Below are 13,008 nucleotides of genomic sequence, written 5' to 3' on the forward strand. Positions count from 1 at the left end.
CTCGGGTGCAGATACCTGACTGTCCAGCGCCTCGGGACATCCTCGTGACATGAAAGAGGGTATACAAATTTAATTTGTTCTTATTGTCGAAACGAAAAAGGTGGAACATTCTGAAGCTACTTTGCAAATACGAATAGCACTGTACTGTGCTTTGTCATTCACAGGGCTAGATAGAATCTAAGTTCACAGATCATATAATATTCAGTAGCAACGTACAAACAACATTCTGGTCTGGCACTCATCCAGCTTCACTTTTATTATTCTGACCTATAAGGAGGACCAGCAAACAGGGGAAGCATCCTTTTGACACGTCTGTTGCTTCTTTTTCAGACAGAGTGAAATATCACTCCCTAAGTTCCTGATCCAGTGGAACATAGCATCCTTGGCTCACCAAGTGATCTGCCCCTTACCTGATACGGTAGAATGTTTCTCACATATTTAAGAGTCTGTAACTGCTGAGAATCAACCGTAGCACACAATCTTTTCAAATAATTTTCTTTCAAGTTTTCACAAACCGAAGTATGATGCTTCTGCCTAGTTGAACCAAAATGTAATATTTTTTTCTGGGGCAATTTGGAAAACAGTCCAGGGGCAGAATCTGAAGCATAATCAGCAATTTCAGGAGAACTTGCTGATATTTTTTTCTGCAATCAACACACCTGAAAATTAAGTGAGATGACAGCTTCATGTAGCTTACAAGCTGTCATAATGCTAAAAATATATTACAGACAACTTCTATCAGCTCCAATCTGCCTCACTGTGCATACCATCTGGTGCCTTGTAACACAAGACAACAATACCATGTTTTGAATGTAATGGAAAGCAGGCAGGAGGCACTCGGAAAAAATATGCTGACAGATTTCTCCGACTACAGCAAAGATCTAATAAAACGATGGAGAAAATATCACTTTTCAGTTGAATAAGTTAAGCAGGTGTAATAAAATCTGGAAACATGATATTAATTGGTATAGCTTCTAAATGTTATTAACGGGGAGTGATGAACGGCTCGATATTACATTTTTTTCATAATGATAGGGTTTGGAACCTCTAAAAATTCCTTTGGCTAGTGTTTCTTTGATTTGCTGTTATGAAATCAGGGCTTGGATCTTCCATGTATAGATGATCTGTTTGTATCGAATTACTATTTAAAATAACTTGATTTTGTTTTGAAATTTGGTTGCATTTGCAACTAGTTTAATTTCAATTTGATTGCCAAGCCAATTCAGAGTTATTCAAATTTGGTCACTCTACCCACGATTGCCCTGATCAATTAGCTGTGGCGTTTTACCCACAAGTATACAGTCAATCCACTTTACAATATTTTCCGTGAAGCGCTTTGAGACGTCTAGTGACGTGGTAAGGCACTACATCGAGTTTGAATTCAAGATCCTCGTCCTCACCTTTAAGGCCTTCCATGGCCTTGCTCCCTCCTACCTCTGACCTGCTGGCTCCCTACCAACCTGCCCGCTCCCTCCGTTCATCGGGCTCTGGCCTGCTCCATGTCTCCCTCCCGACCCGCCCTACCATCAGTGGCCGGGCTTTCAGCCTCTCTGCCCCCACACTCTAGAACTCCATCCCATGGTCCCTCCGCCTCGCTTCCTCCCTTGCCTCCTTCAAGGCCGGTTTCAAGACTCTTCTCTTCGATCGTGTCTTCGGTCTCCCTCCCACCTCTCTGCCTTCCCTCATCCCTACACCACCCCTCCCCCATGCTTGGGCCCCGACACCTGATTGTTCAGTGCTTTGGGACATCCTCCCAACGTGAAAGACGCTCTATAAATGTAATTTTGTTGTTGTTGCTATTGTACATCAAAAGCAAGGATTATTATTATGTTACTCAGGATCTTAATGAAAGGTATTGACAACTGTACCATTTTTCATAGCAATTTTCAGTATGAATTCCTGATGATTGTTTAATTCATTTAAAAGTTGTCTAAACAATTCCAACTGCTCACAGCAGCACGTGACACATCGATAAAATAGCAATAATTGATGCAGAATTCGTTATTGCATACAAATGGAGAGGAAAGGTGGTTGGAGTAGGAAAAAGATCCTTCAAGGATAATTTTATTTAGGACCAACCAGACAGACTCCAATGGTCTTTTCTGGCCTTACACACTTGATTCCTTTTGTTTCTATGCAGATATAATAATCCTTGCATTCGATATAGCGCCTTATCACGTCTTCGGGATATGTCAAAGTGCTTTACAGAATATACTGTAAAGTGAATTGTCTGTACATTTTGTGGGCAAAACACAGCAGCCAATTGCGCACAGCAGTGTCCCACAAGCAATCGGGGATTGCGTGACCAAATTATTTTTATTTATTTTGAAGGAGTTATTACCCCTGGAAAAGCTATCCGCCAATCGACTAACAACCGGATTCCTACTTACTGCTAGGTAAATAGAGGTGTGTGGAGTAGGGAAACTTGCCCAACATTTCGCCCTGCTGGGAATTGAACCCAGGTCCTCTCGCTTGAGAGGCGAGTGCACTGAGCTACAGTTCTCCATGAGTAGTGGTATCTTCTCCACAAACACAAATGAAAGATTGTTGTGATGACGGCCATGCCCCTGTAATACTCCTGGCTTGACTATTACAGGCAGCTTTTTGTAGCTCTTTTCACACTCATTTACAATTCCTACACTTCATCACGTCTGATTTTTAAGGCAGGATATACTAATAATTTTAACACTTTCAGCAATTAATGTTTTGAGTTTCAAAACCTGCTTCTGCACATCCCTGGAATCTCCAAAATAAGCAACATTAGTTGAGACTTTTCAAGTAATTATTTTTGTGGTTTCACTGACTCCCTTGTGTTTCGCAGTTCTATCTGACAGCAGAAACAATGCTTACAAAGGTCAGAGTTTATTCCTGTCTTTCTCAATCATTACACTAATTATTTGGGTTCTAACTTGATTGGCGGCTGATATTTATTGCCAGGGAAATTACTACAACATCACTACAGGAATTGTGCATCACAAAGCAATAATTCGGCAGATTTACTATTGAATTACTGGCAAAACTACCTCTATGTCTCACAAAAGGAAATGAAGCTCAAGCATTTATAGACCCGGCTATTTAGACATGTCCAACCTTGAAATATCAATAATTCTGCAAACAGTATAGAATCACAGCACGTTACAGCGCCAAAGAGACCATTCGGCTTTCCAAAGATGCATAAACAGCCGGCTTTTGATAATTGATAATAATAATAATCCTTGTATTTGATATAGCGCTTTTCATGTCTTCCAGCCATCTCAAAGCGCTTCACACAATATACTGTAGTGTGAATTGACTGTATATTTGTGGGCGAAACGTGGCAGCCAATTGCGCACAGCAGTATAAATGCATACAGTATAAATTAAGTATAAGTGCATTCTTGATCCAAGCAACATTCTGAGTTGTGGATAGCTTTCCCCGTGGAACTTTGCCCCATAATGAAAAACAAAATCCAAAATCCAAATGTGAGCATGATATATCAAACTCACATTTTTTTTAAATATTCATTGCATTAAGAATAAAAATTGGTACTTTCACTTTATGGCTGTTTGTGGGACATTGCTGTGCACAAATTGCCCCTAAAAATACAATACATATACATAGTTAATATACTTTACACAGTGAATCCTGTGAAGTGCTTTGAGATGTCCTGCCGGTGTGAAAAGTGGTAATTGGTGGTAAAAGTGGTAAAAAGGCTTGGATTATTTTTATAATTTTTTTTGACCATTTGCAGGTTTGGCTCTTGATAGTTCTAATATTTAGATACTTTAAGAACAAGCCTAAAGATCTCATTAGTCAGTATACGAGTCCCACTTGACTAACAGAAAGCCTATACCATGGTACATTGTAATGTTGGATTCGAGCCAGCCCTCTGTGGTAGTCTCAGTAGTCTAATTCCTGAGCCAGGCGGGTTCACAGTTCTCCAAGGCACTGCTAATGACAGCACAGCCAGCCTGGCTCATCGGCAGGACCTGGAAGGGCAGACCAGTCACTGGGGGCAGGGAGTCATCCCACTCAGCTCCTGTTAACCCTGCAAACCAAAGCCCTAATAGCTTTGGACAATGAACATGAATGCAATATCAATGGCAAGCTATGTGGTTTTAGCTGGTTAGACTCCAGCAGTACCCCAACACACACTCAGGGGGCCCCAAGCCTTGGTTCTTGCCAACTTGTGCCTAATACGTTCCGGAATTAGGTAAGCAGAACGTGTCCCTCCAGAGAGAGAGAGAGTGCATATTCCATTCCAACAATCTACCTCTGGGATTTTCATGTGTAGGTGGGATGCATGGAAACCTCAGCTTGGTTTGGATACTCTTAAGCATGTGTCAGACACCCAGCTGACCAAAAAAAATGGTGCATATTTCCATTGGCCTTAAGAAGCACTATTATTACCAAGGATTTGGCATCTGTCTACAAGTAAATCTTTTGGAAAATAAATTCAATATTCAACTCACTAGGATTGGACATTACATGCACCCGCCCTCCTCCCCCACTGCTGCCTGGAAAATTAATCCTCTATAAAGTATTTATCAGTTATTTACTTCTTTCACCTTGTATTATTTGCAAAATAAGAGATGCACATTTTGGAGTTTGTTACTCTTTTATATGCAGTCACTGTGGTGACTCTTAAATTCTGGAAGGCTAAAACACTAATAGCTAAGTGAAAGTGTTACACAAATCTTTTCACTGGTATGCTGAGCAAAAACACACAAGCAAAAAGTGCTCATTAGTTGAGTTAATGAACCTTAACCCTACAATTATTTGCTGGTAACAATAGAATGTATGTTCATTTGACAGAGAATAGATAGTTACAGCAGTCTTGACAGAAACCCATGAACCCTAACCTGACCTGAGCAACGTAATTGATTCTTTTCTATTTCTTTCCTTAGACACAAACGACTTGTCCAGAACAATCAGACCCAGTGCCAGTCTCAAAAGTGGCAGCCATATCTCAATACGCATGTCAGAGGAGAACTACACTCAACAATAAGAACAAGATATTTACGGTAATGTATTAAGTTGTTTTTTTTCGCAAATATGTGTTTTGAAGCTTATTTGAGATTTTAGGGGTTCAATTTTGATTTCTTTGCGCAACTTGGATTTTACAAGTCAGATATCTGGCTAAATCATAATAATTTTTTGATCCCAAAAAGCGTAAATTCTAATCAATATCATCTCTTAACTTGTATAAATCCAACCGCATCTACCATCTGCATTGATGAAGTACTGCATGTATAGTGCTATGTTTGAAACACTACAGTGTGGTAAATGACGTCACGCCCAGGGAGGCAATTGTGAAATTTGAACTTTTTACTGAAAAAAATCACAAAAATCTTAATTTTAAAATTTCTGATCCTAATCCAGTTCCCTGTCAGCGATCAAATTATCGATTGAATCGAGTGTTTTTTTCCCCATTGTATTTTTGTTCCACTTCATGCGTGGTTGTGCATTACATTGAGTTTTGTTCTAACACAAAGCTAGCGTCACATTGATAAATTGCAACTCTGGTCACGGACGCTGTGTCACAGGACCATTGTGTGACACAGTCAATGGATCATTCACTTGTTATCCGTTATCATGGCCGCAAGCAATAAACACTAGTCACAAAGATCTATCAGGAAAAGTACTGGATTCTCCAATTTTGTCAGGCAAATACTAATGCATAACTCGTACTTTGCCTAAGTTGTAATAAACGTTATGGTCCCCAGCAATACGATTTATGTGTTTACTTGTAATACTGGTCTACTTCATGTTTCTTGCCCGATGTTTTGAGACTTTCTCCCGACCTGAAAGACGCTATATAATGTGAATTGTTGTAAATTTGTTCTTAGGCCTCTGATCATAACAGTTATACCACTTTAGTGATGCAATGGTACTGTGCTACTAATCTAAGAAAATGTTTGAATAAATAAAATTTACAATGCATTAACCTTGATAAGGCAAAGGTCCTGAACTGCCTTCCTGAAAATTTTCCTACAAACTATTTTCATCTTGATTGTTTTGTTCGATCCTGAGCTGTCCTTTCTCCCTCACATCCGCACCACAACTGGCACCGCCTTCCATCACCTCCGGAACATCGCCAGACTACGCCATTACCTCACCCCTCACGCTGCTGAAACCCTGGTCCACGCCTTCGTCACCTCAAGGCTGGACTATGGGAACTCTCTCCTCGCCGGCCTTCCCGCCACCTCCCTCCACAAGCTGCAGGTCATTCAGAACTCTGCAGCTCGTGTACTGTCCCGCACCAGGCTTCGGGACCACATCACTCCCACCCTCGTTCGCCTCCACTGGCTCCCCATCCCCCAGAGGATTGATTTCAAGATCCTCATCCTCACCTACAAGGCCATTCACGGCCTTTCTCCCTCCTACCTCTCCAACCTACTGTCCCCCTACCTACCTGCCCGTACCCTCCGTTCCTCCGGCTCCGGTCTGCTCCACGTCCCCCGCCCCAATCGCCCTACCATTGGTGGTCGGGCCTTCAGCCTCTCAGCCCCGAGGCTCTGGAACTCTATCCCCCAGTGCCTTCGCCTTGCTTCCTCCCTCTCCTCCTTCAAGGCCAGTCTCAAAACCTTTCTCTTTGACCGAGCCTTCAGCTCCCCTCTCGACTCTCTTCCCCCTTCTCGCTCCCTCCCATCCCCCCCTCACCCTGACCATTTCCCCCCTCCTCGCTCCCTCCCCTCACCCTGACCATTTCCCCCCTGCTCAGGTCATGACCCAACTGTGCAGCGCCTTGGGACGTCCTCCTGACGTGAAAGGCGCTTTATAAATGGAATCTTGTTGTTGTTGTTGTTGTCCACAATACCTGCTTTAACTTGATGTTGTTTGTAATTATTTTCTTCCAGCCCTCCAACCTAATGTGATGAAAGCAGATTCAAATTAGCACATAAATGCTCATACGACAATTCACATTTCTAATTTGCCCTGGAAAATGAAATTCATCGTTTCTAACAAACCGCTTTTAGTTACACTTAGTTTCCACCTCAATGGAATGTGGATCGTGCAAATAAAGTTGAATGCACTTCACACTGTCAGTAATAGAGGTTTGTAGTGCAGTCTGACAGAAAGACAAGTTTATTGAGTGATGTGGTGTGGAATCATTGATTGCCAGATTAATTTTTAAAACCAATGCACTAATGGAGGGAAAGGGAAGAATGGACACACAGTTCCTAAAATTAAAGAAGATATTCTGACTCTCATGTGTGATGGATATTTGGAAAATCAATGACCTCAATACAGCAGAAGAATGATTGGAATCAGCGTTTAACGGAGAAATTAGAATTTGAGATCACGGTATAAAGACTTGACTACTTACATCACTGCGTCAGCCTTCAAGTATGTCTGCCTGTGAGCTTTTTTTTTATCTGACTTTCAACCCCCAACTTTTCGGACAGCATATTAATTAGTTGGAAATCATTAACTCAGCTTGTAAAAAGATTAGCAATGATTTTTATACAAATATAAAGTTTGTCATACTTGTTTTCTCTCCCCAGAAGCTCAACTTTAAAGAGCAGCTCACAGACTCTTATGAAACTCATGCACGTGCACTGTAACTCACCTCAGTGGCCTCACTTTTTCATATGGGAAATCAGTGTGAATATACAGAAAATGAAAGCGCTTCAGATTTAAAAAGTATTTACCCAAATTAAATTTCAATCGGATCATATGCGTCCCAGTACCCACCTTGGTATAGCGCCTTATTACGTCTTTGAGACATCTCAAAGCATTTAACAGTATATACTGTAAAATGAATTGACTGTATATTTTGTGGGCGAAACGCGGCAATCAATTGCGCACAGCAATGTCCCACAAACAGTTGTGGACTGATTGACTGATTTATTATTATTATTTTTTTGAAGGAATTATTACCCCCAGAAAAGCGATCTACCAATCGACTAACTGGGTTCCTACTTCCTGCTAGATAAACAGAGGAATCAAACCCAGGTCTCCCACTTGCGAGGCGAGTGGTTTAACCACTGAGCTACAGGACTCCACAAAATTTGCCATGAAATGTTGTGTTCTTCTGGCCATCTGTTTTTCACTACTGTGTTAACAAGAACTGCTCTACCCACACACATCCCAACAACCATGTAAATGATTCTTCTTTACAGGAGGCTCAGTGACAAACTGTCAAGTACTTAAAGTGTCATGTTTATGTGCTGCTGTTACTTATATGAAGCTTCTCACAAACATAAAGCAACAATATCAATACGATTTCTCACACTGCAGTTCCAATGAAGCCATTTGGAGTCCTGTAGCTCAGTGGTTAGAGCACTCACTTTGCAGGCGAGAGACCTGAGTTCAATTCCAGGCAGAGGGCGAAACCTTGGGCAAGTTTCCTTACTCCACACAGAGCCTAATAATAATCACTCCAAAACCAAAAACAATAATAAATTGGTCATTTTCATTCTACGACTGTTTGTGGGACATTGCTGTGCGCAATTGGCTGCTGCGTTCGCCCACAAATATACAGTCAATTCACTTTACAGTGTGTTCTGTGAAGCGCTTTGGGACGTCCTCCCGACGTGAAAAGCGCTATATCAAATGCAAGGATTATTATTATTATTATTTTAGGGAGCCCTAAAGGATTTTGTTTATCTATATGATTGTGTTAGAAATTCAGACTGATAGCAGCTGCCATAGCTTGTCTACAGGTCCAACCTGTTGTGCTAGTAGTAGATTGATGGAAAAAAACATTGAGTTTGTGTTTCATCTGCCTGTTATTGCAGTAATAGTGCAGATATAAGATTATAAATGTTATTGTTGTCTTGCGTTTCCTGCATCACAGATAAGTGTGACAGACTCTCAGCAAAAGCTGGTTATGCTGCATTGATTAACTGCTTGAAAACCATGTTGGAGGAAATAGGGATAGGTGTTGACTGAGATGAACAAATACTCCCCAGGAAACAATTTCTGTGCTCCTGTGGGGATGGAAGTACAATGTTATGAATGGGGGAAAGAGTCCACATCTTAGTAGTAAGGATGTGGGCTGGATGCATTTTTGCCAGTTTTAGCTTGGTTGTCTTTGGGCTCCATGGAGTGTATATACAGAACTTTCCCCCAGGAGATAGCACGAGTGGGATATTGGGGTAGGTTTTGCAATTGTGTGTGAAAGTTGCTTAGTCTGTGAAATAGCATTTTCTTTTCCAAACTTTATATTTTTATGATTGAAACAAATCAAGCCTTGATTAATATGGGCCTTGAAAATTGCAGTAGGTTATTTACAATAGCATCCATTCAGCAACAAGCTGCGCTTTATTAAATTATTAGCTATTTTTGAAGTCTGTTATTTGAAGGTTCTGTTATTTCCACTCAATTTATCTGTATTAAATATGAAGGTGTCTTTAGTACCTGTGTTTTTTTATATGAATATGAAATTGAATTTATCAGATACAAAATCTGAAATGCACATATCTGATACAAATACATATTTTATATCTGTCATGAATGTGTTGTGCCTCTTTCGACAATTACAGAGCATCAAACTCTAGTTCAGTTATTTAACAGTCACTGGACTATGGTGTACAGGGTGACAAAAAGTCATGATAACTACCCTATTATCTAAAAATATATATCATCATTTCTTTAAGACATATTAGACATTGTAATGGTATCACAACTTTTTGGTCACCTTGCAGTATGCTGAAAGAACACACAGTATTTTAATATTTAATTCTCTTTTAATTCTGTGTAAAGGGCTTGATGTCAAAAGCTTGGTCATGGTTTTGAATTCATGTAGCACTGCAGGAGATGGTGTAAGATCCTTCCATTATACAAGAGCTGTGACCAATTACTGCAGCAAAATTAGCTGTATTTAAGGGTGCACCTGTAGGTCGGAATATTTTACAGGTTGAAAAGCATGAAAGACCAATTTAACAACCGATCATATTGAATCTTTTATGAAATATCACATTTTTGTTCACATTCGCAGTTGAAATGCCCAAATGCTGAATATGTAAGCAATGATTGCAAGGCTTTCACACCTTCAAATGGTGAGAAAAAATTGTGCCACCAATATCTCCTTAATGAAGATGCTGTTTCTGGATGTGTCTGGTTGTATCTGATCTTTGTTTAGTTATGGGGATGATACAATGGTACCATAAAGCATGGAAACATTGCATAGCTCATCATGACATTGTTTTTTCATCTCAGCTACATTTGTGAATAAGCAGACAATCAATTGTAAAGGTGCATTTATGGAGTGTTTGCCTTTATTAAATATTCGGATTGATATTCTGTTCTACTTATGCACTCTTGTTTTTCTTTCTAATGTTCTTTTCTTTCTAATTTTCTCTTTCTTTCCCTTATCTACTGTGGAGTTTTCCCTTCTCATATCACTAAGGTTATGGGACACTACAAAGTAGTGCAGTTGTCTAATTATCAAATGAATAGGAAATAATTAAATGTGAGAAACAACTTGGCAAAAATAAAAGTGAATGTAATATTTAAATGACCTTAGAAATGTTTTTTCTTTAAAAATTTCTACCAGTTGTTCAGATAAATTCTTGCTAAAAATAAATAAAAATAAAATAAAAATAAAAATAAAAAAGATCATTGGTTGGGTGTCAGTTTGGCTGAGTTGATAGCACTCTTGCCTCTGAGTCAGAAGGTTGTGGGTTCAAGGAACTTGAGCTCCTTTGTGCAACTTTGAGCTCATTGTCACTTCAATTCAGTGCTGGGGATGCACTATATTTTCACAGGGGCCATTCTTTGGATGAAGCATTAAATTAAGGTCCTGTTAGCCTGGTTCAGATGGGCACTCTAAGTGAGCATTAGATGCATTTCTCATTTGCCAACAGTCCCCATTTTTAGGAAAGTCTCAATTAGATGTGCAGATGGGTGGAGTCCACTGGAGGGCAGAAGAGCAGTAGCACATGACTGTGTTTGTAATGTTGGAGTTACCGGTGTCTTGTTTAGAGCTAGTTTCATGCGTTACAAATAAGATCACTAATTAAACCCAGGGAATTATGCACAACAAAATGCAATTTATGCAGGCAAAAAATAAAAAATTATGCAAAATTACCCTTTAATTTTTGCAGTTTAATTACAGGATAACACTATTGTAGCCTCTTTAGAAAGATATGGAGGCCCAGGTTTTATGAATTTTGTATTATATTGCTGTAGCACATTATATTTCCATAGCACATTTTTGTATTTAGGAATCGTACCTCCTGCACGGCTTCTCTTCCCTTTGCTCGCTGCGCTGTCTCTGGAGTCAGTGTGGGGAGAAATGGGAAGAGAGGGAAGAGGAAGAGACGGAAGAGGGAAGAGAGGTGGAGCGGGATGTATGAGGCAGTTCAGCCATATTACGCGAAATTCTGTGCCTACGTGTAGTGAAGCGTATTGTGTGAGAAATTATGCGGTTGTGTAATTGTGTAATTCTCCGCGGGTGTAACGAATGCATTGATACTGCAAAGAGTGGCAAACATCAGCTTTCCGTGAGTTTTATTTGACTGCAATGTTAGTGCTGTTACTATAGGTACCGCTTTGATTATCACATTCAGATTGGCTGCCAGAATATTTCAAGCATTCTGAAGGATGTTGTCCAGTAAATCAACATGTAGTGAGTGCACTTAGTAACCTTCTCATTGCTCTTCACGCTGCCTCCAGAGCGATAGGAAGAGACCTGAAGCAAGAGGTATGGAGAGCGAGGGTTCAAGCAGGATATACTCACTTTGCATTTCATTGCACTTGTGCCTCATTTCACTTTTTCAAGGTCTAAACTCTGTACAATCACCAATGTCTAATTAAACAAAGTTGAGACATTTATAGGTTTCTTATCACTTAACCTCTGTGTTTCAAAGCAACCAGAAAATCCATGTGGCTACACTGGTCTTGTGGGATGTGTCTTTCCTAAAAGGGTAGACTGTCTTGCTGCGGCAGAGATATCGTAGTTGAATTTGCACCTGGCAACTTGGCCTTGAATAGTAAAAAAAGTGTGAATATTACTGAAAAAAACGATTCTACTGTTAAAAGCACACATTCCCCATTATAAAATCTTTTGCAGCTGACAAGTTTTAGTCTTCTAAAAGAGCTTGGAGCAGGCAGATATAGATTCTGTCAACCGTAATGGAACATTGGCCTCACCTGAGAGTAAAAGCACGTAACTGATGGAATAAAGTTACCCTGGGGAATACATAGGCAGTTAATTAGATCTAATTAAGGTCTTTGTGGTGAGAACAGTTCTTTTTTAAACCACAGAATTTCTTATGTTAAATCAAAAGTATCACCTTACTTTACTTGATACATTATATCACACACCCTGCTGATGTAAGTCAGGCTCCGCCATTGTTAAGCGCTCTGAGACACCACCCTGAATGGAGGGCGCTATATAAGTGCAAGTTATTATTATTATTACTAAGTTGTTGTTGCTGGTGTACAGATGGAATTGTTACCCTGATGTCTTTAAATTTGTTTGGGACAACAGATGTAAATTTCCATTCTGAGCTTAAAATTTTAAATTGCTGCTCTTGACAATGTGAATAAACAAAATTGCTTTATGTAGGCCACGGTGATATTTCACCCAGCAACAGAAGTCAGCGGTCGCCTTCAATTTCAGGTTGATGCTATTCTGGTGTCTTAGAATCAATGAGTTAGCAATAAACCTACAAATGCAAGCCTAATGATCCAAATGTGGCTGCCATAACATTACATATTGCTTGTAACATAGTGACTCTCGTAAATGAGCCTGCATTTGATCACAGTTCTGTAACAGACATAAACACAGAAATGGAGACACAAAGGTTATTTATTTGCACCCAATGAAATAAATACTGTAAATGCCTCATTCAGACTTATGGGATACAATGCCATTGTACATTCAGAGTTCCATGTAAACCTATGCAGTCTATTTTACAATAAATGTCAACTCAGATGAGTCACAGAACAAGAGGTAGCTTGAGTATAAAGTGTATTCTCCCTCTGTACCTTGCGTTGGCTGTTCTAGGCCTAGTAGCACCTATGCCTATACTTACTTTACTCAGAAAGAGAGAACAAGTTAATGTGTGCAAGAGT

The 13,008-nt window shown here is 39.9% G+C and overlaps 1 protein-coding gene across 1 annotated transcript in view; it reads left to right on the forward strand.

Moving 5' to 3' along the window:
• dntt (deoxynucleotidyltransferase, terminal) overlaps positions 1-13,008 on the forward strand; it is a 62,209-nt gene that overhangs the window by 10,895 nt on the left and 38,306 nt on the right. Inside the window, exon 3 of the mRNA XM_042336659.1 lies at positions 4,887-5,003. Within this exon, the coding sequence (XP_042192593.1) occupies positions 4,887-5,003 (117 nt within the window). The remainder of the gene's footprint in view (positions 1-4,886; positions 5,004-13,008) is intronic.

Source organism: Callorhinchus milii, unplaced genomic scaffold (genome assembly GCF_018977255.1).
Source record: "Callorhinchus milii isolate IMCB2004 unplaced genomic scaffold, IMCB_Cmil_1.0 Scaffold7, whole genome shotgun sequence".
NCBI classification, from domain to species: Eukaryota; Metazoa; Chordata; class Chondrichthyes; order Chimaeriformes; family Callorhinchidae; genus Callorhinchus; species Callorhinchus milii.